This window comes from Takifugu rubripes, chromosome 22 (assembly GCF_901000725.2).
Source record: "Takifugu rubripes chromosome 22, fTakRub1.2, whole genome shotgun sequence".
Lineage (NCBI taxonomy): Eukaryota > Metazoa > Chordata > Actinopteri > Tetraodontiformes > Tetraodontidae > Takifugu > Takifugu rubripes.
This window is the reverse complement of record NC_042306.1, coordinates 5,932,189-5,959,534: the sequence shown is the minus strand read 5'-3', so window position 1 is coordinate 5,959,534 and position 27,346 is coordinate 5,932,189. Positions and strand designations below refer to the sequence as shown.

Here is a 27,346-nt window from a genome sequence, read left to right as displayed (position 1 = left end):
CTAATTTGCAGTGCAGTAAATATAAGATCATCGGAGCTAGGGTATGTGATCAAAAGAGTGTTGGAGTAGTAACAGGGTCTCTTTTTTTCAGGCTCTGATCGTGTGGGACGTAAGTGGATCCCCTGCTGTTCTGTCCAAGTCACTCAGTCACGCTCATAAAGACTGGATTACCAGCTGTGTTTGGAGTCCGCATTGTGTGGTAATTATTTAGTGTATGCCATGAGTGAATGTAATTAGCTGTCTTCTCAGGAGTTCCATTTTTAGACATTGTTTTTATATATAGTTTAATTGTCTCCCTTTTCTGTTCTAGATAAGTTCTTCAAATGATGGGAGACTTTGTTTATGGGATCTGCAATCAGGCCAATGTCTCAAAGAAATCTCCTGGAAAAGTCGTCTAACATCCGTTTGCTGCTTGGTGATTTAATTATTTATTCACTAGCTAATTAACAAGGTTTTTTTTTTTTTTTTTAGCTTTTAATTAGCGCTGAACCATCTTTCTGTCCTGGCTGACAGCAGGACACTGTCATCATCCTGCTTCACTGTTGGTATGATACCATCACTGGGATGTGTTGCGCACATGATAAACAGTGGCTGAAATTTTGCTGTTTTGATTTAACAACAAACCTTTCAATGTTGGTTCCATCAGCCCAGAAAATATTCTTATTCCTTTAGCTGTGGCAGGGTGGCCCGCTTATATTGGTGGAGTTGCTGCAGTGACTGCTGACTGTCTGAAACTTATCATCTGAACACAGGATCTCCGGAGCTCAGCCAGTGGGTTCTTCAACCCAGTGGGCTCTTCACCTACTAGTATATTATACGTGAGGGGCAAGGAGCAGACAAATAACTTTAACCTCACCTTTTGATACTTCTGTGTACAGCTGTATCTCTATCTCTGGAAGATCTTCAGTTGATGTTCATGGAATTATTGGAAAGGCTCATTTCAAAAGAAGATTTTAACTTTGTATACACTCTTGATATTTTGATAACATCATAGATTTTTTTGTGTCGGTATAATTATTAATGTCTATAGTTGTTTTTGAGACCAGAAAGACATTGCAATGTAGGCTGAAGATAATGTGGATCTGTCTATGTAAACAAATTAATTAAAACCCTTCTACCCTAGATTTCTCGAAGCTGACTGCACCACCAGTCTCAACGAAATCCTGGCTGTTCCAAAGTTCTTTAATTTCTGAATGGCAAAGACCTTTGTGCTCTTTTGGACCTTTAGTCCAGCAGAATTTGTTTGTAGCTTTTCCCAGATCTATGTCGTGCCTTTGTCATTTTTCCTCCGATATTGTAAGGTAGACCTTCCATAGACAGAAGTGTGTACTTCCAAATCATGGCCAAATAAGTGTAAAAATAGTGTGAGATACCAAAGCAGTGGGTAACACATAAAATGCAATTAATGTATGGACCAATTGGAGCATTTTCAACTGTGTATGAAGATAGTACATAAAAGTATATATTTTAATGACATCATTGCCGACTACGGTTTGATAGTTGTGGATATAACTGTATTGTAAAGTGTGAGCTATCTGGAGAATTGAAAAGAGTAATCTTTTGACTCAACTATTACATTTCTGCACCCAGGGACAGTATGTAATTGCCAGCTGTTCAGAAGGAATGCTTCACGTTTGGATGTGGGAATCAAGTGTAGAGATCTGCCACATTTCTGCACATAAACAGCTCATCCATCACTGCACACTTTTGCCAAACACGGGTAAATACCATGCAACATAGTAAAGAGCTTAACAATGAATATAGGAAAATGCCTTTGTTAGTTGTTATGTGATCTGATGCTATTTTTAATCAGATGAGACCAAAGATGATGGCCCTGAGGAAATAACTGTTTTTACGGCTTCTGAGGATGGTACAGTGCAGCTCTGGAAGCCACTGCAGGTCTGTCCAAGTGTCTAAATATGAGGACAGAGTAGATTTTCCATGAATGTAACATCCTGATATTTTATACAGGTGCAGCACTTCAGCACCTTCCAGGGTCACAATGCTGCTGTATGTGGAGTTGTTGACAAGAAAGGACTTTCAGAATTCCTCTCTATTTCTCAAGACTGCACTTTGAGATGCTGGACACTAATGAAAGGTAATAATTGATGATCTGTCTTGTACTGTGTGTTGTGCTAAAACAGTACTGTCTGGTCCATTAAGTAGATTTTAATTCTGAAGAGAAATATACATTTCTTTTTAGCTCAGATTTTCTATGTTCTGTATGTAAGAGTTAAACAAAAATATAGAATTCAATTACTGGTGGGAATTAAGACAGAATATAAAGGCTATGTAAAATCAACACCTTTGGTATTTTTAGTGGTGATTTTATTACCCCTACCAAAGAGGTTATGTGACAGGCTGCATCTGTCTGTCTGTTTGGAAATGTTGATAGCGGTGTGATTGGTTTATGATCAAAGCCAAGGTGATCATACCTACTGCATTACATAACCTTATATTATTACTGCCTTTATATAGTATACTATACTCTAGTAATACTCTGTAATTCAAAATATGTGGGGAAATGACCTGCTTGGCCGAGGTCTGGAATCGGAGTACTTTTTTGCTAGTTTAGCACACCTTATATAACTCCATAAATAAAAACCATGACATTTTATAACTTATCAATAGCAATGTTTTTGCTTTACGCTAATTGAAGGCCCCCACATTTATATCTTACCTTCATATTTCAAGAAGAAAAGAATACTTTAACCCCAAAGGTGAAATGACACCATGCAGTACCACCGCATCTCGCGAAGAGAGGAGAACATCATAAAAAATAGAAAATCTTAAGAAAAGTTTATTTATTTTAGTAACTGAATTTAAAAAGTACAGTCCATAATTAGCTAAGTAGAGTGTAAGTAACACCACAGACCTTCACCATCGTACGTTTTCATTACCGTAGATTGTAATTTTGCAAGAAACTGAAATTTCCATGTCTGTGGGTAATATATTGACTTTTGAATTGCTGTTATTCTAAAATATTTTGCCATGCACTGGCAGCAGGATCATACAATGCAATCACTAAGGGAAAGTTGTGAGTAAGCTGCCCTATACAGGTGCTCTGAGCATCCTGGCATACCTGGCTAAAGAGCACCTGGGGAGTGCTTTGACAATGTCCCAGCACCTCTACTGCTCCCACCATCCTAGTTTTTGGCCCATGGCTGAGACTTAAACCAGAAGCCCTCCGACTCCCAGCCTTGTACCCTACAGCTCCCCCTTATTTTTCACATTTATTATATTTTTAATTGTTTGCAAGGCCATGGTTCTCAACCGGAAAAAGGTGGAGTGCCTTCTCCGGGTCAAGGAGGAGATCCTGCCCCAAGTGGAGGAGTTCAAGTACCTCAAGTTCAAGTAGAGATTGACAGGCGGATCGGTGCGGCATCCGCAGTAATGCGGACTCTGCACCGGTCCGTAGTGGTGAAGAGAGAGCTGAGCCGAAAGGTGAAGCTCTCGATTTACCGGTCGATCTTCGTTCCTACCCTCACCTATGGTCATGAGCTTTGGGTAATGACCGAAAGAACAAGATCACGGGTACAAGCGGCCGAAATGAGCTTCCTTCATAGGGTGGCTGGGCTCTCCCTTAGAGATAGGGTGAGAAGCTCTGCCATCCGGGAGGAGCTCGGAGTAGAGTCGCTGCTCCTCCGCGTTGAGAGGAGCCAGATGAGGTGGCTTGGGCATCTAGTTAGGATGCCCCCAGGACGCCTCCCTGGTGAGGTGTTCAGGGCATGTCTCTCCAGTAGGAGACCCCCGGGAAGACCCAGGACACGTTGGAGAGACTATGTCTCTCGACTGGTCTGGGAACGCCTGGGGATCCCTCCGGATGAGTTGGAGGAGGTAGCTGGGGAGAGGGAAGTCTGGGCTTCTCTCCTTAGGCTGCTGCCCCCGCAACCCGACCCCGGATAAGCGGTAGAGGATGGATGGATGGATGGATGTTTGCAATCCTAGCTCATCTGTGTGTCTTTCTTCTCAGAGACTGCTTCCACTCGGGCAGGACCAGTCACAGCCCTTTGCTTGTCTCCAAAAGATAATCTACTTCTTGCTGGCTATGAATCGGGTTTAATTGAGATATGGCAACACACCACTGTGGTCGGCTATAAGCAGGTGAAGACATAGACCATAAAGGAGATGAACGCTGAACAGGTGCATGTTGGTGTAACTATAAGACACATTTATTGGTATTTATTTGACAGACTTTTAAAAGTGGCATCAGTGCAATCTCCGTCATGCCTGATAACCAGTTTGCTGTCAGCTACACAAAACCTTCCATTGATATTTGGAAACTGGTATGGAATCAAAAAAGCAACATTACAAGGTAAGCAACAGCCAGAGATAAGTAAGCCACCACTCCAGTCAACAGAATTACTTATTAAAATATTTCATTTCGATTTATTGACATAACCGAGGATAACAAGAGAACTTTTTACAGCAATTGTGCAATATGTGTGAAGAAAATGCAAGCTAAACCTCGAATATTTGTCTGTTTTAAATGTTACAAAAATAAAAATGCATGACAGTTATTTCAAAGTTTTTATTGACAACTACACATCAAATAAAACTTTTGATATTGTATCAAATTCTCCTATTAGTTGGTACACTTCAGATAGATTAAACTATAACTATGCCCCTTTATTAACTTTCTTTTGTGATAACTTTTGTGATATGATCTTAGGTTCAAATGACCTGAAACGTGAGAGAAACAAATGAGGCAAAGACAACAGTTTTGAATTTTACTTGGAAGGAGAACGGAGAGATGTGCTCAGTTACAGATCTCCAACACGTTCTGACGCACAACTTCCGCCATCCTTCTTTTATTGAAATTAGGAGGTCCCTAGTTAGACAGAATTCAAATGTGCCTAAAGGGGGGGGGGGGGGACACAAGATAACAGGTCCCATACAAAGAAAAGACTGTAAATCATAATGGTGAGATTATACATAGGTCTTCACTGATTTGATTAGCTTAGCTCGCACACAGCACATTCTTCCATTTCAGACAGATTAAAAGAACACCTCCTGTGTCATGCTCTGCAACTCTATCTCCAGTCAATGTCACTTCCCCACAGCAACTGCATTTCTGTCATCCTTGACCAGAGGAGTTCGAGTTCACACATCAAGCATCATGAACATTAAGCATTAACAAATAATAAGAAACATTAAGTAATGAGAATCAATATAACAAGAATAAAGAATATAACAAGGTAAAAGTAAATAAGAGATAACTTTAATATAATGGTTCTAACATATGTATTCAGTATTATTCTATCAGTGTTGGAAAATCAATTCTGATAACTTTGGCAAAAGTCCAAGTTGCAAAACTACAGTTTCATACATTGATTGTATTGTGCACACTAACCTTTCACTCTGTCCAGTGTCCCAGCTGTCAGCCTGCTGAAGGTGAACACATACAAACTAAAAGAAGCAGCTGTGCGCCTCAGCTACTGCACGGTCCTCATTGGAGTATCAGAGTCTGGAAGGATATTTCATGTCTCGTCTGAAGAGGAAAATTGGATGCACATAGTCAGCGAGTAAATCTATTTAGCTTATTCCCTGTCCAGAATGTTAGTGTGGTTATATGTTTGATATTAATTTAAATCTTTGATCTGAACATTTCAGAAACCATAATTTACCAGGCAATAAAAGCCTTGTGTGCTCTCTGCATTTAAGGATTTGTTTACAACAGGACATGTTTATTGTTGCCTATGGTTTATGTATGCAATGATTGGATTGATTGATTGATTAATTCATTCAAATTTGAATTGATTCTCATTTCAGTTGGGAGCAGAGAACCAGAATTTTGGGGTTGATTCCAAATGATGAGAAAAGCATGTGGTTGGTTGGCGAGGAAGCAGGAGAAATTCTAATTGGATTCATTGTGAGCTTCTTATATATACATCATTGTGCTTTTCCAATGAATTATTTCATGGAAGTGTGAGATAAGATCAATATATTTTCATACAGTAAAATCATATGTTTATGTATTAAAATAATTCAAAGTTAGATTTCTGTCAATTTCTTTATAGTACAGAAACAGCCATTTATACTTTTACAAGTGTTAGTGTACTAAATATTTTTATGTAGTAACTGATGTCCTTGTCCTCAGTTTGCCATGGGCCCCCATTATTCATTCCGTTCAGCTTTTAGCTCAATGAAACTGGAGTCCGGAGATGAGGGAAAGAGTAGCTTGATATCAGCAGTAACTGTAAACAAAGGTATGACATCATGTCTACTACTAATAATGAAAATATGATATCAACTGCCTGAACACCAAAGATTGATTGATCTATCTCTTTCTCTGATTGTGTGATTTCTTTTTGATTTTTTTTTTTCAGATTTTGTTGTGTGTGGAGACGTTCGGGGCAACATGTGGTTCATTCAACCTACAGAGCCTTTCTCATTAAGTAACAGAAAACTTGTAAGTTGTGCCAAGAGACGTGCAAAATGAGTCAAAATGCTTTTAATTAAATTTGAGAAAAATCTCATGTTCAGTAATTTTCTAGATCATTGATGGTTATTGATACAACAAATGTAAAGTCACAACACCTCAGTATAATCTTGTAGAACATTTTGTAATGTTGTTTTTATTCCCCCAGGTTCATAATGACAGGATCAGCGTGCTGAGAGTAACCGAGCAAACCATCATCTCAGCCTCTTACGACAGGACAGTGAAGCTGTGGGACAGAGACACCAAAAAGCAGGTTCGGCACATCATAGAACAAATACTGCACACACCCAGGGACACGGAGACATTTATGTTTTTGTGCATTAAATTTTGCAGGCTGATGGGTGAAATATAAATATTAGATCTGATTAGTATTTGACTGGTGTTACAATAATTAATGAAAAAAAATCTAAGTAAATTAGTGTAATTTTTATTGTTTTTTAAATCAAAGAACATTCTGAAATTCTATGGATTATAAAACCTAGTAGTTCATTTATTGTAAATAAACTTTAGCAATTGTAGTAATTCACTTCTCTCTATAGTCCCCTTCTCAAGCTTATTCAATATATAAACCAAGCGCATTTCTTGCACAGCTTCATTATACCTATAGATAAGTTTTTACATCTCTTTTTGTCTCTTCTCCCAGGTGGGAATGTTCATGTGCGAAGGGCCTGTTGTACATTTGGAGGTGAACCCCGCAAATCCAACAGAACTGGTTTGCGGTGATGGACAGGGCAATCTTTACTTCCTCACCTGGACACAATAATCTTGATAATTTTACACACTAAACTTTAGGGGATTTAGGGGAAAGGATTACATTTAAAGAAAAATCGCTACTTTTGTTGTTTGGTTTTCTTCTGACATGAGGTCAATGCAGCAAATAATAAAAATGGCCAAAGAAATTGAAAATGAAATATTCAAACCTCCTAATATAAAAGTATCGCTTCTGTTTGGAGAGGATGCTGACTTCAAATAAACTTGAGTATATGATGAAGTGTGCCCTGCTGCTTTTTATACTAGGCAGTAAGAAATCTGTCTGTCTGTCTGTCTGTCTGCCTGCCTGCCTGCCTGCCTGCCTGCCTGCCTGCCTGTCTGTCTGTCTGTCTGTCTGTCTGTCTGTCTGTCTGTCTAATCTGGTCCTCTACCTGAGGCCTGGGAGTCTGAGGGTTCTGCGCAGGATTTTAACTGTTCCTAGGACTGCGCTCTTCTGGGTAGAGATCTCTGATGTGGTTCCTGGTATTTGTTGGAGCCATCGACACAGCTTGGGGGTTACTGCCCTTAGCGTAACAATCACTACTGGGACCACTGTTGCCTTCATGTCCCACATTCTCGCCATCTCCTCCTTCAGCCCTTGGTACCTCTCCAGCTTCTCGTGTTCCTTCTTCCTGATGTTGCGATCACTTGGGATTGCTACATCTATCACCACCACTGTCTTCTGGTGTTTATCCATCATCCATCTATCACTCCCAAGTTATTAATTAATCCTAGACCAAAACATGGCTCCAGTTCAATTGAAAGCCTGACTCTTGGCATCACCCATCTGAACTGGAAGACAGAAAAGCCACTTTTGTTTGTAGTTGTATATCGGCCCCCTGCTGGGTCACATTCAGAGTTCCTTTCTGAGTTCTCTGATTTCTTATCTGACTTGGTCCTTAGAACAAACAAAGTCATTATTATTGGAGACTTTAATATCCATCTAGACGTAAATGACAGCTTTAGACATGGCTTCATTTCATTACTTGAGTCAGTTGGTTTCCTCCAGCAGATAAACCAACCAACTCATAGCTTCAACCACACCTTAGATCTAGTTCTGACTTATGGTGTTGAGGTAGAACATGTGTCAGTGTTCCGTCAGAACCCACTCCTGTCAGATCATTCATTGATAACTTTTATATTTATGATTAAGGATTCTTCTATCCTCAGAACACAGTCTTACTATAGCAGATGTCTTTCAGATAATGCTGTAGCTAAGTTTAAGGAAGCAATCCCTGCGTTGATCCCAGAATCACTGTGTTTCCCCAGGGATCAATCATTATAATCTTAGCCCTGCTGAGGTTGACTCTTGAAGGTGCTGAAGGTGCAGCAACCTCACTGAGAAGGATGCTTGATTCTGTTCCCCCCCTGAAAAAGAAAATAGTAAATCAGAGGAGGTGTGCCCCCTGGTATAATTCACATATCAGGACCCTCAAGCAGAAAGCGCGCAGACTAGAAAGGAAGTGGCATTCTTGTAAAATAGACAGCTATCATGTAGCCTGGAAAGACTGTCTATTAGTTTACAAAAAGGCCCTCCGTAAGGCTAGAACAGCTTGTTTTTCTTCTTTAATTGAGGAAAATAAGAACAACCCCAGGTTTCTTTTCAGCACTGTGGCCAAATTAACCAAGAGTCACAGTGTTTTAGATCCACGTATCCCTTCTTCCCTTAGTGGTGAAGACTTCATGGGCTTCTTCACTGATAAAGTTCTAGCTATCAGAGAAAAAGCTAACCAGGCCATCCCAACAACTGGACCATCACCAGATGTGCTGACTGTGGGAACATACAGGTTCTCCAACGGGCCCTTAAACTCCTTCACTCCTATATATTTTTCTGAGGCGTCCTTGCTAATTCAGAAATCCAAGTCCACCACGTGTCTCTTAGATCCCATCCCAACACACCTGTTGAAGGATGTTTTACCATTGATAGGCAGATCTATCCTGGACCAGATCAATTGTTCTTTAGTGACAGGTTATGTACCCCGGTCCTACAAGGTGGCAGTGATTAAGCCGTTGCTTAAAAAAACATCACTGGATCCTGATGTCTTAGCAAATTACAGGCCAATATCCAACCTTCCTTTTATCTCTAAAATTCTTGAGAAGGTGGTGGTCACTCAGTTACTGGAGCACCTGCAGAGAAACAGCCTGTTTGAGATGTTTCAGTCAGGCTTTAGAGCTCATCACAGTACAGAAACAGCACTTCTTAAAGTTACTAATGATCTTCTTATAGCTTCAGATCATGGACTGGTCTCTATGCTGGTTCTGCTGAACCTCAGTGCTGCTTTTGATACAGTTGATCACAGCATCCTGTTACACAGACTGGAACATGTGATTGGGATTAAAGGGACAGCACTAGACTGGTTTAGATCATATTTATCTGATAGATACCAGTTTGCTCATGTCCATGGTGTTCCCTCCTCATACAGTAGGGTTAGCCATGGAGTTCCACAAGGTTCTGTATTTGGACCAATCCTCTTCACCTTGTACGTGCTTCCCTTAGGGAACATTATTCGGCAGCATGGGATACATTTTCATTGTTATGCTGATCACATCCAGCTTTATTTATTCATGAAACCAGAGAAGACAGAGAAGTTAGTGAAGCTTCAGACCTGTCTTAAAGACATAAAGTCCTGGATGTTTTCAAATTTCCTCCTCCTTAACTCAGGAAAAACTGAGGTCATGGTGTTTGGTCCTGAACCTCTCAGGGATAGATTAGATCACATGATCACTCTAGATGGTATCTCATTAACATATAGTCTCTCTGTGAGGAATATAGGAGTAACTTTTGACCAAAATCTCTCTCTCTCTCTCTCTCTCTCTCTCTCTCTCTCTCTCTCTCTCTCTCTCTCTCTCTCTCTCTCTCTCTCTCTCTCTCTCTCTCTCTCTCTCTATATATATATATATATATATATATATATATATATATATATATATAACTTCTCTCCAATTGTTAATTTACACCATGTTTTATATTTTCTTCAAATTAATATTGTGTATGTGCGCGTGCGCCCTGGTGTGATGCGAATCTCGAGCGCTCAGGTGTGCGACAGCCACTCCCTCTCTTCAGGTACAAACAGGTAAGACTAGTATCTGACGAAGGAAGATCTGCGTCAGGTCTCAGGGACATCTGATTTTCTACTTACCAAGAACCCTTTCAGGAAAACGGCGTTGAATCGCCGAGAAACAGTTTGAATCTCTCTGAGTACTCTGAGAACTGACACAGAGCAGCAAATGGTGAGTTTGCGGCGTTATGTTGCGACTAACATTGATTGAAAACATGAAATTGGGCGGACAGGAGACGTGTTTAATGACGTAACTGTTGGGCAGGATCGATACGATAGCCTGGATTTGGATCTGGAGTGTGAAGAAACAGCTGAAGCTGTGAGTATATCCAAATGGAACTTTAGCTGGCGGACGGAAGTTTTCTTGTGTTGACAGTCTGTTAGCTGCTCCCTAAAACCGCTAAAACAACATTTTATATTAGTCGGGGAGACAAACGGCTAAAATGGTTTCAATTTAAGCCTGCTGAGAGAAGCAGAAGTTGTCAGAAGTCAACGCTTCTCAGAGCTAAATTTAGACATGGTTTTTGGTTTTCCCGTTCCTTTCTTTTCTCCCTTACTTGTTGTATCTAATCTGTTACAATCAGTATTTCCTCTGCCTTACAGAAACAGGTGCCACAAAAATATGAAGAAATATTCATACATAACATGCGTTCCATGCAGATATTTTTAGTCATTGGTACATACAGTAGATGTTTTGGTGTATGTATTATAAGAATTTGAGGAAAATAAATATACACATTATTGTTAGATCCAACTTTATTGTCATTGCACATGTCCCAGGTACAAAGCAGTGAAAGGAAGATTGTCATGTGAGACTTGGATAGTTCATGGACCGCCATCTAATATAAATAATTACATTAAGAACACAAATACACCATGGACCAAAATATAGACAATCTGACTGAATATAGCAAAAAGGTGTTCATCAAAGTTTTACATCTATTTTGTTTTCTTATTTTGACTGTCTGCTCAATCACGTTTTAGGGGCGGGACAAATGTCACTATGTTTGAATATCAGTATTTTCCACACATTTCAGGACAAAAGGGGTGTTTTTAAAGGGCTTTTTAAGAAAACAACCAAAGCTGTTCAAGACCAACCGCAGGTTTGTAACAGTTTTCTTTAACCTTATGGACTTTTTAATAATGTCATTTACTTCAGATATATAATAAAATATAATTTTATTAACTTTAAGTACACTCATGTAGTAATCAGTGATCTTCAGTTATTGTACATTAGGTAGGCTATTCAAGTGTCCCATCCTGTTCATACTGTAGGTACCTGATCCGTCATCTGTCATTGGACAATGAAACAGAAACACAGCCACTGATTTATCTTATATGTGTGTAGACTTGAAACTAGAGAATATGTGTCCATCTGATGCAAAAGATCAGATGTGGACTCTTAACTAGAATGGCCCCTCTGCTTGTCGCTGGAATTTGCCAGATTCGGTGCATCAAAGATAACATACGGAGTAATATAACTTGAAAATCTAATAAAATGATTTGTTTATATCTTTGTCATAGTAGAACATGGACTTAGAAGATCCTGAACTGTCTGCCAGTTCCATCAGCTTAATTAGCAATAAATCAACAACAGTGAGTTTTTTCTGCTGCAGAGAAACTTTTCCTTAGAAATGGAACCATTCTGATTTTTGAAACCTGAACTGCCCTTTTGTGTCTGCAGGAAAAATCAAGTACAAGTGTTCTTGGTGGGATTTTAAGGTCACCTAAACCAGGAAATGTCCGACGGCTTTCACGGGTGAGACAAAATCTCCTTTTATGTGAGTTTAAAAAAAAAAAAAAAAAAAGTCATCTGCAGAATACAGTCAGTAATTATGTTTCAGGATCTGTTGGAAAGTGAGATGACAGCAAGCAATGACGGTCTGTCTGAAACCAGCAGTGCTAAAGTGAGCTTCATCACTCAATTCTTTCATTAGAATATGGAAACTGCAATGACATAATAATGTTTTTGCTCCTAAATATATGTGTGAATATGACTTTTTTTTTAAAGGAATCAATGGGAAGGTTTAAAGGAATGTTTAAAAAAAACACAAAGCTTCTTGAGGCAAAGACACAATCAGAGGTAATAACCATCTTTTACTGTGGGTTATGTCATTAAGATAATCAATTTAATGAAATCCTGACATTAATTGCTTTTATTTTTCACCTTCAGGATGACTTGTTAGCACTCTGCAGTGCTGACAGTCTTTCAGTGAATAAAAAGGTGAGATTTGGAGAAGCTTTCCTTCACTATGAGCATATTTCAATAACTCATGTGTTACAGGAGGCTGAAGGGATGTTCACAGGGTTGTTTTAAAAAAAAAAAAAAAGAAAAGACTCATGGAGCAGGGACACAAGCCCGGGTTGCTGCTGCATTCTTGTTTGTTCAATAAACCTCTAGTTATTCAGAAAAGATAACTGTATTAATGAGAAGATATCTTTTGTCTGCCACAGCCAGCGAGCTTTCTGGCAGCAATAATCTCACCAAAAACAACAACGAGGTGAACTCGATGTGGTGTTTCTGAGTATGTCCTGAACACCTCACCAGGGAGGCGTCCAGGGGGCATCCTGACTAGATGCCCAAGCCACCTCATCTGGCTCCTCTCAATGCGGAGGAGCAGTGGCTCTACTCCGAGCTCCTCCCGGACGGCAGAGCTTCTCACCCTATCTCTAAGGGAGAGCCCAGCCACCCTTTGGAGGAAGCTCATTTCAGCCGCATGTACCCGTGATCTTGTTCTTTCGGTCATTACCCAAAGCTCATGACCATAGGTGAGGGTAGGAACGAAGATCGACTGGTAAATCGAAAGCTTCGCCTTTTGGCTCAGCTCTCTCTTCACCACTACGGACTGGTGCAGAGTCCGCATTACTGCGGATGCCGCACCGATCCACCTGTCAATCTCCTGCTCCATTCTTCCCTCACTCCTGAACAAGACCCCGAGGTACTTGAACTCCTCCACTTGGGGCAGGATCTCTTCCTTGACCTGGAGAAGGCACTCCACCTTTTTCCGGTTGAGAACCATGGCATCGGATTTGGAGGTGCTGATTTTCATCCCAGGCACTTCACACTCGGTGGCGAACCGATCCAGTGATTGTTGGAGGTCACGGGCCGATGACGCCAACAGGACCACATCATCTGCAAAGAGCAGAGACCCGATCCTGAGGTCACCAAGCCGGACCCCCTCAACACCATGACTGCACCTAGAAATTCTATCCATAAGTTATGAACAGAATTGGTGACAAAGGGCAGTCCTGGCGGAGACCAACCCTCACTGGAAACGAGTTTGACTTACTGCCAGTAATGCGGACCAAACTCTGATACCGATTGTACAGGGAGCGGACGGCCCGTATCGGGGCCCGGCACCCCATACTCTCGGATGACCCCCCACAGGACCCCCCGAGGGACACAGTCGAATGCCTTCTCCAAATCCACAAAACACATGCGGACTGGTTGGGCAAACTCCCATGCACCCTCAAAGACCCTGCTGAGGGTGTAGAGCTGGTCCACCGTTCCACACCCAGGACGAAAACCACATGGCTCCTCCTGAATCCGAGGTTCGACTATCCGGCGGACCCTCTTCTCCAGTACCCCTGAATAGACCTTACCAGGGAGGCTGAGGAGTGTGATCCCCCTATAGTTGGAACACACCCTCCGGCCCCCCTTCTTAAAAAGAGGGACTACCACCCCGGTCTGCCAATCCGGCGGCACCTTCCCCGATGTCCACGCCATGTTGCAGAGTCGAGTCAACCACGACAGCCCTACAACATCCAGAGCCTTAAGGAACTCTGGGCGGATCTCATCCACCCCCGGGGCCTTGCCACCGAGGAGTTTTTTGACTACCTCGGCAACTTCAGCCCCGGAGATACGAGAGCCTGTCTCCAGGTCCCCAGGCCCTGCTTCCTCACTGGGAGTTGAGGTCAGCATCACACCATCGCCACTATACACAGGGTTTACAGTGCACTGCTTCCCCTTCCTCAGACGCCGGATGGTGGTCCAGAACCTTTTTGAAGCCGTCCGGAAGTCGTTCTCCATGGCCTCACTGAACTCTTCCCATGCCTGGGTCTTTGCCTCAGCAACCGCTGTAGCTGCACTTCGCTTGGTCTGCCGGTACCTATCAGCTGCCTCAAGAGTCCCACTGGCCAGTAAGGCCCGATATGACTCCTTCTTCAGCCTGATGGCATCCCTCACCGCTGGTGAGACAAGCACAGAGGTCCAATAACAAAACACCATTCGGGTTCAGATCAGGGGGGCCGTTCTTCCCAATCACACCTCTCCAGGTCAAACTGTCTTTGCCACCGTGAGCATTGAAGTCACCCAGGATGACAAGGGAGCCCCCAGAAGGAGCACTCTCCAGCACTCCCTCTAAGGACTCCAAAAAGGGTGGATACACTGAACTGCTGTTTGGGTCATAGGCACAAACAACAGTCAGGATCTGTCCCCCCACACGAAGGCGAAGGGAGGCTACCCTCTCATCCACCGGGGTAAACTCCAATATACAGGCACTGAGCTGGGGAGCAACGAGAATTGCCACCCCTGCCCGTCGCCTCTCATCATCGGCAACTCCAGAGGGGTAGAGAGTCCAACCCCTCTCGAGAAGACCGGTTCCAGAGCCCTTGCTGTGCGTTGAGGTGAGGCCAACTGTGTCTAGTCGGAACTTCTCAACCTTGCGCACCAGCTCAGGCTCCTTTTCCACCAGAGAGGTGACATTCCATGTCCCTAGAGCAAGTTTATGCCGGATCAGACCGCCAAGGTCCGTGCCTTCGGCCGCTACCCAACACACAATGCACCCGATCCCCTTGGCCCCTTCTGCAGGTGGTGAGCCCACGTGAAAGGGGTCCCATGTTGCCTCTTTGGGCTGTGCCCGGCCGGACTCCATGGGCAGATGGTCCGGCCATCAGGCGCTCGCCAACGTGCCCCACCCCCAGGCCTGGCTCTTGGAGGGGGCCCCGGTGACCCACATCCGGGCAAGGGAAACTTGGAACCAGTATTGTTTCTCGTCATTTGGGGGTGATGGGCTACGCTTTGTCTGATCCCTCACCTAGGACCTGTTTGCCATGGGTGGCCCTACCAGGGGCATAAAGGCCCAGACAACAGAACTCCTAGGATCACTGGGACACGCAAACCCCACCACCACCCCTCCTGGGCTACCACCTTATCGTGGTGGAGGGGATTGCGTGTCCCAATGACACCCCCACCTTCCTGGGCTACAAAAATCTCCTTTTACTTGAAAAAAGAAGTTATATAAAGAATACAATTAGTAATCCAGTGCAATGAATATTAATTGAAATTATGTTTCAGGATCTGTTGGAAAATGAGTTGACAGCAAGCAATTACAGTTTGTCTGAAACCAGCAGTGCTAAAGTGAGTCTCATTACTCAAGTCTTCCATTAGAGTATTTAACAATAACACCTGATTGTTTGGCTTCTTTACTCTTTAAAACACATGAAACAGCAGAATCACACTTGTTCAGCACAGCCCGAGGATTAAAAGTTACAATAGTCCATAAACGTATATATGTCGTTCAAATTAATTTTTATAGCACTTTTCAGACTTCAGCAACTTAAAGGATTTTACAGTGATAAAGCACAGCATAATGAAAAAATGCACACAGTTAAAAGTAAAGAACAATCCTTCCTTCCTCGCATTCTCCACAATTGAAATAACAGGCACAAACACGTACATATACCCGGGCACATGCTTGCACATAATAAGCTCATATGGTAACAAAAATGTAAAAATGCCTTTAAAAAATTTTCATACCGCTCTCCTCAGATAATAACTTGTCACCTATAATTGGTCACAATGTGTTGAGAAGGGTGTGTATTTTAAAGGTGTGTTGATGCTATTGTGGCTGTTTGGAAGCATTGGCAGAACCTGCAGACATCAACAGTTCAGTAGGAATGTTGGTCATTGTTTGAGTTTATATCGGTCTGTTTCACAAAGTACACAATATTTTGTTTTATGCCATGACATTTTTTTTTTTTTAAGGAATCAACAGGTGTGTTTCTGGGAATTTTTAAAAAAAACTCAAAACTTCTCGAGGCAAAGACACAATCAGAGGTAAGAGTCATCTTTTACATGTGTTATATCATCAAGATAAAAAGGAAATACAATGCTGACAATTTGACCTTTATTTTTCACCTTCAGAATGACTTGTTAGTACTCGGCAGTGCTGACAGCCTTGCGGTGAATAACAAGGTGAGCTTTGGAGAAGCTTTCCTTCACTATTAGCACATTTCAACAACTTTCATATGTTACAGGAGGCTGGAGGGATGTTCACAGGGTTGTTTAAAAAGAAAAAGTCTCATGGAGCAGGGACACGAGCCCAGGTTGCTACTGCCTTTTTGTTTGTTCAACAAACCTCCAGTTATTTTGAAAGGATGACTGTATTAATGAGAAGATATCTTTCTTTCAGAACGATTCATCCGCAGCCAGCGAGCTCTCTGGCAGCAGTGATAATCTCAGCAAGAACAACAATGATGAGGTGAACTCTTGTTTCTGTAATCATGTTTAACTACCAGCAAAATAAACCTTAAGTGATGTTGATTTTAACATTGACATATTTATTTTGATGAGAAAGGAGGAAATTTAGAGGTGTGTTTATGAAGTAAATAGTCAAATCTCAGTCCGTCTCTTTTATGAGAAGCTCTTGTGTGACATTGAATCAGGGCGGAATATGTTTTATTAATTTTTCAGAAAAAAATAAAGTGACTTAAAGCATTTGCACAACAAATTTGTGGTCCAGTTTAACTTATAGCATTTAATTTAACAGAAATTTCACAATTTAACTCATATGTGCATTGTTGAGTTCTGTTCATTTGCCATTAGATATCAGATTACAGTCCTGGACTTGTAGCTTTTTCAGATAAGGTGGTGGAGCCAGCAGCCAAAGAGGAGCTGCACCCTAATAAATGCATGCAGCTGTTCTTCATTAACTGAACACCAACAATGCTCCTGCCGACACCCTCGTCTGTGGCTCTCCTTTAAGTTTCTTATTTTTACCAAAGAGGGCTTCATTAAGTTCTTCCTGACCTATTTTGAGGGGGTCTAAGGTCAGAGTCGCAACTGTGTCCTATAGCTGATGATTAAAGCCCTCTGAGACAAACAATGTTTTGGCTCAAACTAAATTTTAGCTGATTTAATAGTGATGTGTAAAACTTTTTCCAGTTTGGGGTTCTGTGTTTGCTCCTATATAGTAGAGCTACGGAGCTGAAACATGGAGGAAAGTGAATCTACCACAGTACAGACAGGATAATAGGGGTACAGAGACATTTGCAGTGCGGTCCTTGTTTTTGGATTTTGTAAAAAAAAGATTATGCCGTCTTTATTTATTTCTAAATTTACCTCTGGTCAGTTTGCAGAAAGCCATATAGATCACATATAGATCCAGCACTGGACTGTGTGTGGACCACTGTCTGACTTAATGAGTTGTAATTTTATTGGTACATGGAGGCACAAGTGGTCATTTTAATTACATTCCCAATAGATGCTTAAATGCTTACCATTATCTACTTTGCTCAGATTTTTTTTTTTTACATATTTACAGAAGAACTCAGGCTCTGACAGTGAGGAGGCTTTGGACAATGGAGAAATGCAGCCTGTCCAAAAACCGGTATTCTCGTTATTGCCTGTTTTTAACCAACATTTCAGTTTGTCCTTGGCATTATTTCTCATGTCCTCACCTTTTCTTTACTTTTCAGTGGAAATTTACTGAAGGAATAGCAAAGATGAATCCTTTTCGAGGTGCCAACAGAGTAAGAGATTTGTTTTTGTCTGCTTATTTAATTATTTTTAATGCAACACAATGTCTATAAAAGTGTAAAAAAAAGGTCTTATTTTTGAAACACCTTATCTTGATTAAGCAGTTAGTGTCAGGTTATGAGGCTCTACCAATGAGTTTAGGCAATAAACATGTGTTTTGATTTGTTTCTACCCCACTCGTACCTTTTTCATAGGACAAGTACCTAAACTTACAATTCCACTACATTCACACGATAAAGTTTACTTACTAATATGAATGCTTTTCCTTCAGAAAGACACCAAACACGCACACAAGAATGAGAGTCAACCGAAAGAAAACTGCAGAGCGGTAAGTTTGTTGTCATCTGTGGGCACAAATGCCGCCAATCAACTAATAACTCCTTCTCTTCTTCTTTTTCTTATCTTCTTCTGTTTAACGTATCCTGATCTACACTTTTTTTTAAAGAACATGAAATTCTGCCCTGCTAACTTCAAAATCTATATACTTTCCAACTTGTGTTTCACACTGAAATTGTGTGTATCCTTGTTAGGTCAAAAGTAACTTATTTGAGCTGGAGACAAACGAAAGCAGTAAAATACCACCAGTCCCACCCAGACCATCTGATGAGGTGTGAAAACATTGAAATAACTACCTCTCATGTGTGGCACTGCTTTGACTCCAACGCTGGCAAGCAGTTTACATTTTTGCTGTTATCATATATGCATAGGAGATGAAAGGGGTGATGGCATACAGGAAAGCAAACTAGTGATATGTTATTGTTTTCATTTCTTTATATGAACAGTACAGAAAAATGTGGATTTTATTATATATTTAAACACCAAGGATAACCGGTCTATGTGATACTTTACTTGTTGGATGTCAAGTATTGGTGATTATCCTTTTAAAAATAGAGAAAATATTTGATGTGAATGAGAATAGTAGCTAAGAGCTACTTGGGAGAAAAAAAAGGAAATCTCATTTATATGCGTATACATACATTTTGTGTGTGTGGAGATGGGCACACATACAGATATACCCAAAGAGGTCACTCTTAAATACACTGCTCAAAAAATTAGAGGAACACTTGGAAAACACATCAGATCTAAAGGGGGGAAAATTATCTTGAATATCATTCCTGATTTAAAAAAAAAAAAAAAAAAGTAGGTGATGTATTAGTAACAAAATAATGCCACATAATTTGATAGAAATGAAAATGATCACCCTATAGAGGGGGAAAATCAAAGACACCCCAAAAATGAAAGTGAAAAAATGATGCAGTAGACTGCTCCATTTTGCCAAAATGTCATTGTAGCAAATCAAAATGATTCTCAGTAGTTTGTGTGGCCCCCACGTGCTTGTACATATGCCTGACAACGTCGAGGCATGCTCCTAATGAGACGACGAATGGTGTCCTGCGGGATGTCCTCCCAGATCTGGACCAGGGCATCACTGAGCTGAGGATCAACCTGGCGGCGCCGGATGGACCTAAACATAATGTCCCAGAGGTGTTTTATTGGGTTTAGGTCAGGTGAACGTGGGCGCCAGTCAATGGCATCAATTCCTTCCTCCTCCAGGAATTGCCTGCATACTGTAGCCACATGAGGTCGGGCATTGTCGTGGACCAGGAGGAACCCAGGTCCCACTGCACCAGCGTAGTTTCTGTCAATGGGTCCAAGGATTTCATCCCGATACCTAATAGCAGTCAGGGTGCCATTATCTAACCTGTAGAGGTCTGTGCATCCTTCCAGGGATATGCCTCCCCAGACCATCACTGACCCACCACCAAACCGGTCATGCTGTTGCATGTGCTGAGGTTGAACCTGCTCTCATCGGTGAAGAGCACAGGGCGCCAGTGGCGTAGTTGCCAATTTTGGTGGTCTATGGCAAATGCCAATCGAGCTCTACGGTGCCAGGCAGTAAGCACAGGGCCCACTACAGAATGCTGGGCCCTCAGGCCACCCTCATGGAGCCTGTTTCTGATTTTTTGGTCAGAAACATTCACACCAGTGGCCTGCTGGAGGTCATTTTGTAGGCCTTCTATGGCCTTGTCCAGCTCTCCTGGAGTAACTACCTGTCTCCTGGAATCTCCTCCATGCTCTTGAGACTGTGCTGGGAGACACAGCAAACCTTCTTGCAATGGCACGTATTGATGTGCCATCCTGGAGGAGTTAGACTACTTGGGCAACCTCTGTAGTGTCCAGGTACCGCACCATCCTATCAACAGAGATGTTGATCTGAGCCAAATGAATAACTACAGCAGTAGAAAGTCAGTCAGTAAAAAAATAAGTCAAAAGAGGTGAGGAGGGGAAAAAAGTATCAGTGGCCTCAACCTGGAAATCCATTCCTGTTTTGGGGGCCGTCTCATTGTTTCCCCTCTGATGCACCTGTTGTTGATTTAATTGACAAAAAAGCAGCAGAAACTGATTAAGAACCCCCCCTGCTACTTAACTGACCAGATCAATATCCCAGAAGTTTGACTGATAGGTTGCTATACTCTGATTAAAAAGTGTTTATTTTTTTATTTTTTTGTTCTAATTTTTTTGAGTAGTGTATGTGGATTGTTGGATGGTCTTGGCATTATGAGTCAAAGCAATTTCCAGAAACCACAGAATCATACATGGTGAAGATTTGTACATTTAAATGTCATTAAAATGCCATCATTAAACTTTTTTTAATGTTCTGCAGGTACAATCCAGTAAGAAAGATAATGGTGAAAGGGACAAAGACAGAATAATCTCCTCAGAAAGTAAAACTGTAAGTTTTTTCTGTCAGTGACAGTCAAACATAAGGAATGGGTAAAATATTCTGAATAAATCAAAGGCTTGAAAATGTGGGAATCCTTTCACGATGCATGAAAAATCTTGTCTGCAGTGTGAAATGGTCGTCAGGCGATTTTGTCCCGGGAAGTTGAGCAGCTTGGCTCAGGTGCAATGTGAAAGGTGTCCCACGTCGTCCCACTAAGTTACCTCATGATGGACTGTACCTGTACTTGCCTGTTGCGTTCTGATTTTGTCACTGGACTCCTTTTCCCCCTGTTTTTTTTTTTTTTTTTTTTTTTTAAATCAAACAACCAAATGTGATGTTCCACAGTGTTTAAGTGAAACACAAAAGTGAAGTATGTTCTCAAGAAATCCCACCAATCAGGGTTCATTTATATACCTGTGGCTTGTGTAGTAATGTAACAAAGCTTCTGTGGAGAAGAGATTTGGCAGCAGAATTCAGGCACTGTTATTTATGGCAATATTACCAGCCTGGCCAGCACTGAGTGGCCTCATTATGAACTTTATAGCTGGTTGGCCACAGTCGCTAAACCTCCCGAGTGTGTCCAGCTCAGTAGCTGCACCACCATTGCACTCCACATACTCCACTGATATCAACCCCCACTGATGATGCACAATGAGCACCAGCACATTTCTGTCCTGCTGTAACCACTGAATGAAAATATTACAACACTGTTGCCTAACAATGTCAATATAGTCTAAGTTTATTTATACTTTGTGAAACTTAGAACATTAGGATGAACAAAAAGCTAATATTCCTGCAGGAATTTAAGAAAACACAGACACATTTTTTGCCAACAAATATTTGTTTTAAAAAAGGTTTTTAGACAAAATCCATTGTCCATTGTTTACCTCACAGTGTTCCGGTGCACATAAAGCCACACCCCTTTCACACCGGGAGGTCAGACCCGTGAATACTGGAAATGTTTAAATGCCCGAATGCTAATCAAAGGCGGGACGGCCCGTGATAAAATGTCCTGCATCGATGCACTAATTTCACTGTGAAAGCAGTGAAATTAGTGCACAATTCAACTGGGCCTAGAGTATTGGAGTATTGGAGGTCATTAAATCCTCTATTGTAGGTATGTGTGTTAACAGTATTAAGTCAGTTTCTTACTTGTATATTAACATATAGGCCAGACTACTGTGTATCTGATCATTGCTTGTGTACATCTGCTCTTCTGCAAGCCTGAAGCTACGCACAGATCATACAACTGAGAGCATCAGCAGTATTTGCCACAAAATTCTGGTGAAAGCAAACACTCAAGTTATTCCTCCAGAACTTCTCTCACCATTCTTATCAGATCTTCCATGGCCATTGCAGGGTTTGCTCGGCACATGCTTCTCATGGAAGCTGGATGTTGTTTTATTTTTTTTATTTATTTTTTTGTTGTTTTTTATTTTTATTATGTTTTATTAAACTGGTTTTTTTTAACTCTCAGATAATAAAATGTAGAATAAAAACAAAAGCACATTATTAATTATTAACTGAAATATATTGGGGGGGTTGCTTTAAGAGAGGGTTATTTACATGACCGATAGTTTTAACAGACCAAGATAACAGTGAAGACGTCACATGAAACATGGTGAGAATATCCAGGAAATGCATTTGATGGTGGATATCCTGAACATTTGTTCCTCTCACACTGCTCACAGGTTTCTACTTGTAGAGGTTTCACTGCTCTAAATTGGCCAAGCCAAATGGTATATTTTGGTTTGTTGTGGCCCTTTTGTTGTGGACTGGTTTGAGTATTTTCTGTGTTCAATCTTAGTTTAATCAGTCCACATTTTGCCAATACTCATATAGAGTGTCAAGCTGCTTTTTCTAATACACAGTAAGCAGTTGCTTCCTTCACGGTGTCCTATTACCGAAGCACTGCTTGTTTACTGTTTTAGTTGCTGAGCCTCATTAACAAAGATGTTTTTATTGCCATTGAATCAGGCCCAGTCAGATGATGAAAATCTCAGAGATGAAGATTTAGGACAGCAAGAGGAAAAGAAAAGTGGAGAGAGCAAAGACAAGACCGACGAGGTCTTTAATTTACATAACTTTTGCTCCATGGTCAATATTTGAGACTGATTTCTTCATTTTTATTTTTAGACAAAAGTGAGAAAACCCAAGAGACACAATCCCTTTATGCCTCGTGTAAAGGTAACATTCAAATGTCTTTGTTTTCCATCAGTGGAGTTTAAAACAACTTTTTGGATTTTTTCTTGTTGTTATTATTAGTAGTAGTAGTCGTAGTGGTAATGCTCACATATTTCTACTTTGGTATGTTCTTAAGTTAATCCTAATATTATACTGTATTCGCTGCCTCAAGTGTTCTATTTGAAATAAGGAGTTGTGCTGATTGTACAGTGCGGTAGAAAATCTTTTTAACACAGTAAAAAAACATAATTACCATAATCTATTTATTCTTATGTAATTGTGCCATTCTTCATGGCAGATTTGCTGTAACTGTAAATCTCTGGACACCTCAGTCTTTCTTTTTTAATTTTTTTCACTTTGTTAAATTCTTGTTGAATGTCTCTCAAGTAAAGGTTGAATATTAAACTCTAGATTTTGAAGTGATAGCATTTTATCACTGCCTATTAATACTTTTATTGCTGTTGAATCAGGCCCTGTCAGATGATGAAGAGCTCAGAAATGAAGATGCAGCACACCAAGAGGAAAAGGAAAGTGAAGAGATGAGCAAAGACAGGATTGATCAGGTCTTTCAATTGCATTTCTTTTGCTCTATCTTTGTTAATTGATTTCTCCGTCACTGTAAATAGATATATGCTACTGATATCTTCCCTTCTATTTCAAGACAAAAGTGAAGAAACCTAAGAAACACAATCCCTTTATGCCTCGGGTCAAGGTAACAGTTAAATGTCTTTGTTTTCTGTCTGTGATCACTATCTGATTTATTTTTACATCTCTGCCATGTTGTTTAGTGTACTGTACATCAAATTCTTTTTTTCTGTTAATTCTTTTAAAATAATTTAATGTGCACAGGTTTTCCAACTATGAATATTATATGTTATTTGCCTATTTGTCGTTTTATTAAGTTAATCAGTGCACAGTTCTAAGCATGTATTATTATAGATAAAGCACAGGGTTCTAATTGGTGGAGGTCAAAACAAAACATGTTAGTTAGATTCTTCTTAAATCAAATGCCAATCTTTTCAAACAGCTGCTCATACACTATTTAATTTTTTTTTTATGGTTGTTATAACTATTAACAATGATCATAATAATAGGAATTATAGAAAATGTGTTTTTTTGTTTTTACTATGTTTACAGGGGAAAATGTTACAGAGACATGCAAACACAGCAGAGGTATGCCATATGTACCTAACTTTTGGCTTTCTTGACTCACTTGTGATCACCTTACAGTATTTGTCTTAATGTTGCAGTGCAGGATGTTTTATTAGGATCACATTTACCATAGGTGTGTTTTACTAACTATCCTTGAAAGCATGAATGTGTGTTGTTGTTTGTTGTGCTTTTTTCCTCTCTATTCTGAAGAGGGAACCCTCCCCCACACCCAGACCTGTCTTTTGTGTGACCACATATTTAACTGGAAGGATCACTTGGCTGAAATGTGCCCAGACTTGTTTTGCTGCTGCTTTGTGTTCACAGATGATCCTTTTACCTCTGAAAAAGTCTCGTCAGTGTACTATTTTTATTGGGGATCTCCTATTTAATTTTTTAATCTTTCTCTGTTTATGTTATAACAGACAGCACTGTGATGTTATTGTTTACACCTTATCAAACATATTTGAGATATTATTGGAGCATTATTTCTGTTATTTGAGAATGAAGAAGGAAGCAGGTCCCTGTTTGATCAACTGGAGGACTTCCGCATTGAACCATCACCAAATGAAGACAGAGAGGTTTGAAGTGTCAATAGCAAATAAGTCACTATGGTAATAAACTGTATATATCCACTTAAACCCATTCTTATATTATCATGTTTTCCAGAATATGGATAATCTCATGGATTGGTGGAACACAGTGGAGTGTAAGTCAGATATCAAAATATTTTATGATGACCAACGTTCTGAACAATTGTGAACAGAACGAAATTTAAAGAGGCTTTTGTCGCCCTTTCATCTATTATTTTTCCAGCCACTTTAAAAAAATATACACACACATGCATACGTTCGGTGACAAATTCTATAATTCCTTAGTTATGAAGTTGTAATTTTGTGGTAATTCCCCTCTTCTATTTTACAAGTTCACATCATGTTCACTAAAATCCCTGCAGAAGGTTTGATTTGTTTGTTTTTTTATTGCTTCAGCATGGGAAGATACACCTGAAGTTGAGGACATGACAGAAAAGGAGGAGGCTAAGTAAGTTGTTGGTACTGTTGTTCTTTGGCGAATTAGTGCTTCAGCTCTTTGGATTCACTCTCTACTTCACTCTACTTTTTTTAAGAGCCTTTGCTGTAACTGCAGAAAAAATACAGAAGGGCATCCGTGTTTTCAACAAACTGTTCTCCGAGCGTGCCGAGAGCCTCTGGCAGCACGTCATCGACCTCAACAGCATTGCGGATGGCCTGGACAAGTTCAGCAAAAACACAAAGATTGCTCAAATCACCGGTGGCTCAACCAGTGCCATTGGAGGTGTGGCCACTATTGCTGGACTTGCTTTGGCACCAGTCACCATGGGAACATCTTTGATTGTGACCGCAGTGGGATTAGGTGTTGCCACAGCAGGAGGGCTGACGTCAGCGGGTGCTGGGATCACAAACCAGGTCAACAATTCTATGGACCGCAAGAAGGTGGAGAAGATCGTGCAGGATTATCAAGACAAAATAGCTGACCTCAACAAGTGCCTGAAATTCATCAAGCAGGGTATTGAAAACCTGAAGAAATTTGATTTGGTTAAGATGAAACATCACGCTTACAACCGTGACTTTCCTGTGCTCAGCAGTAGTTTTTATGAAGATGGTGCCATGGCAGGAAAGGCTATCCTCATCAATGCAAATGAGATCATGCGCGTTGTGCAGATCGCAAACGTGGCAGGTAGCACAGCAGCTAGAGCAGTTCAGATTGCCAGTATGGCCACTGGTGTACTCACCGGGCTATTTGTGGGAATGGACATCTACTTTGTGGCCAAAGATTCCAAAGAACTCAAAAAAGGGGTAAAGTCGGAATTTGCTGCTAAAATCAGAGAGGTGGCTACACAGCTGCATGACGGTCTGGTAGAGCTCAACAGTATACGAGAGGAGCTGCAGTCCAGCTCCCCGGAGAGCAAAGAGGTAGGAAGTGATGCATCTGACGAGAACAGAGAGGATGACCATTGTGATTCGGACAAAGATGAGATTGACCGCATTAAAAAAGCTATTAAAAAGAATGTTGAAAACTGAAAATATGTACGACAGAAAAATTGTAAATTTAGTGAAGCTTCATTCGAGCTCATAACTCCAGCATCACTGTCTATAGTTAGTAGTTAGGATGGGGTTTGTAAAATTGAGAAACATAAAATAGTTTTATCCCCACAAATGAAACTTTATTTTAGGGGTGTAACTCTTGAATCTAGGTAGCATTCTTAAAGGAAGAGTTGGTTTTTTTCACCAATCAAATAAAACGATTAAATATGATACTACTTTCAGTGTAATTAATATTTGTAATTGCCTTTAAGGTAGCAGTAAGGTAACATGAAATTGAATAATTTTCAGATTTGTAATATGTTTAGTGAACTTAATATTAATTTGCCAGTCCTGATGTCATTTATGTCTGAATGTCAATATTCAATGTTATCTTTATATGTGCAATAAGTCATAAAATTCCATGTACAGTAAAATGTCCTCAGTCCTTCAGTTAAGATAAGAATGAATAAATCCCTGGGCACAGTTGGCAAATGAGGAATCAAAATTAAAAAGGATGGCACAAAAAACAGCTCAGTCCAGCGTGTAACTGGCCATCATCTCTGTAACAGCGTTAAAGCACAGAAAAGAAACCAACCTTCTGCTGTTCCTTTGCTAGTAGAACTTTTACATGCCTGTCAGGATGGATCCTTTTTTAATAATATGAGTAAAAACTGGAAACCTCCATTCCAAACTTCATCAAATTCAACAATTCAGGGCTTCCGTCCATGGAAAAATGCCAGTTTATTAGCTCTCCAAGTTTAATAAATTTAAGTTCTCGAGACCTTAGAAAATAAATGTTTTCCTGCCATCTCCATTTTGTCTAAACATGAAAACAAAATTCCATTCCATCCAAATACATCATGTACTGCTGGGAATGCCAGGATCATCTTTATTTAGCAGGGTGAGTCAAAATATGCAGAACAAAAACAAATGTGTTCTACAGTTGAAGTAAATAAAGGCTTGCTTTTGGGAGGATTGTGAGATTATTTTGAGTCAAAGAAACTGGAAGATGTGTCATCTCTGCCTTCTTTCTTTGAACAACATCCCAGGTGACCTCCCAAGTTTGAAGTTCATTGCTTTGCCTCAATATTTAACTTTTGTCTGTAAAAAAATAAAATAAAAAAATCATGCAACCATAACAACTGACTAAGCATTATGATGGGCCAGTATAAATCCTCACATTTGTACTGAGTTCACTACTGACACATGATACAC

General features: G+C 40.5%; 2 protein-coding genes across 2 annotated transcripts in view; both read left to right on the top strand.

Moving 5' to 3' along the window:
• Positions 1-7,429, top strand: part of tep1 (telomerase-associated protein 1) — a 28,144-nt gene extending 20,715 nt beyond the window's left edge. The window contains exons 44-56 of the mRNA XM_029830545.1: positions 92-199; positions 311-415; positions 1,591-1,720; positions 1,814-1,899; positions 1,972-2,098; positions 3,974-4,104; positions 4,194-4,315; positions 5,370-5,525; positions 5,773-5,872; positions 6,101-6,209; positions 6,330-6,412; positions 6,591-6,695; positions 7,086-7,429. Of these exons, the coding sequence (XP_029686405.1) occupies positions 92-199; positions 311-415; positions 1,591-1,720; positions 1,814-1,899; positions 1,972-2,098; positions 3,974-4,104; positions 4,194-4,315; positions 5,370-5,525; positions 5,773-5,872; positions 6,101-6,209; positions 6,330-6,412; positions 6,591-6,695; positions 7,086-7,205 (1,482 nt within the window). The 3' untranslated portion in view covers positions 7,206-7,429. The remainder of the gene's footprint in view (positions 1-91; positions 200-310; positions 416-1,590; positions 1,721-1,813; positions 1,900-1,971; positions 2,099-3,973; positions 4,105-4,193; positions 4,316-5,369; positions 5,526-5,772; positions 5,873-6,100; positions 6,210-6,329; positions 6,413-6,590; positions 6,696-7,085) is intronic.
• Positions 7,430-10,168: 2,739 nt separating this feature from the next.
• On the top strand, positions 10,169-27,270 carry LOC105418219 (uncharacterized). The gene is made up of 27 exons (XM_011617029.2): positions 10,169-10,423; positions 10,517-10,570; positions 11,289-11,354; positions 11,779-11,847; positions 11,936-12,010; positions 12,096-12,158; positions 12,263-12,334; positions 12,425-12,475; positions 15,548-15,610; positions 16,238-16,309; positions 16,397-16,447; positions 16,510-16,578; positions 16,665-16,733; positions 17,796-17,861; positions 17,950-18,003; positions 18,282-18,338; positions 18,541-18,618; positions 20,676-20,744; positions 22,713-22,802; positions 22,872-22,922; positions 23,390-23,482; positions 23,581-23,631; positions 24,057-24,092; positions 24,572-24,649; positions 24,738-24,777; positions 25,058-25,109; positions 25,195-27,270. Exons 1-27 carry the CDS (start codon positions 10,421-10,423, stop codon positions 26,126-26,128), a joined length of 2,526 nt encoding a protein of 841 aa, XP_011615331.1. The 5' UTR covers positions 10,169-10,420; the 3' UTR covers positions 26,129-27,270.
• The last annotated feature ends 76 nt before the right edge of the window (positions 27,271-27,346 follow it).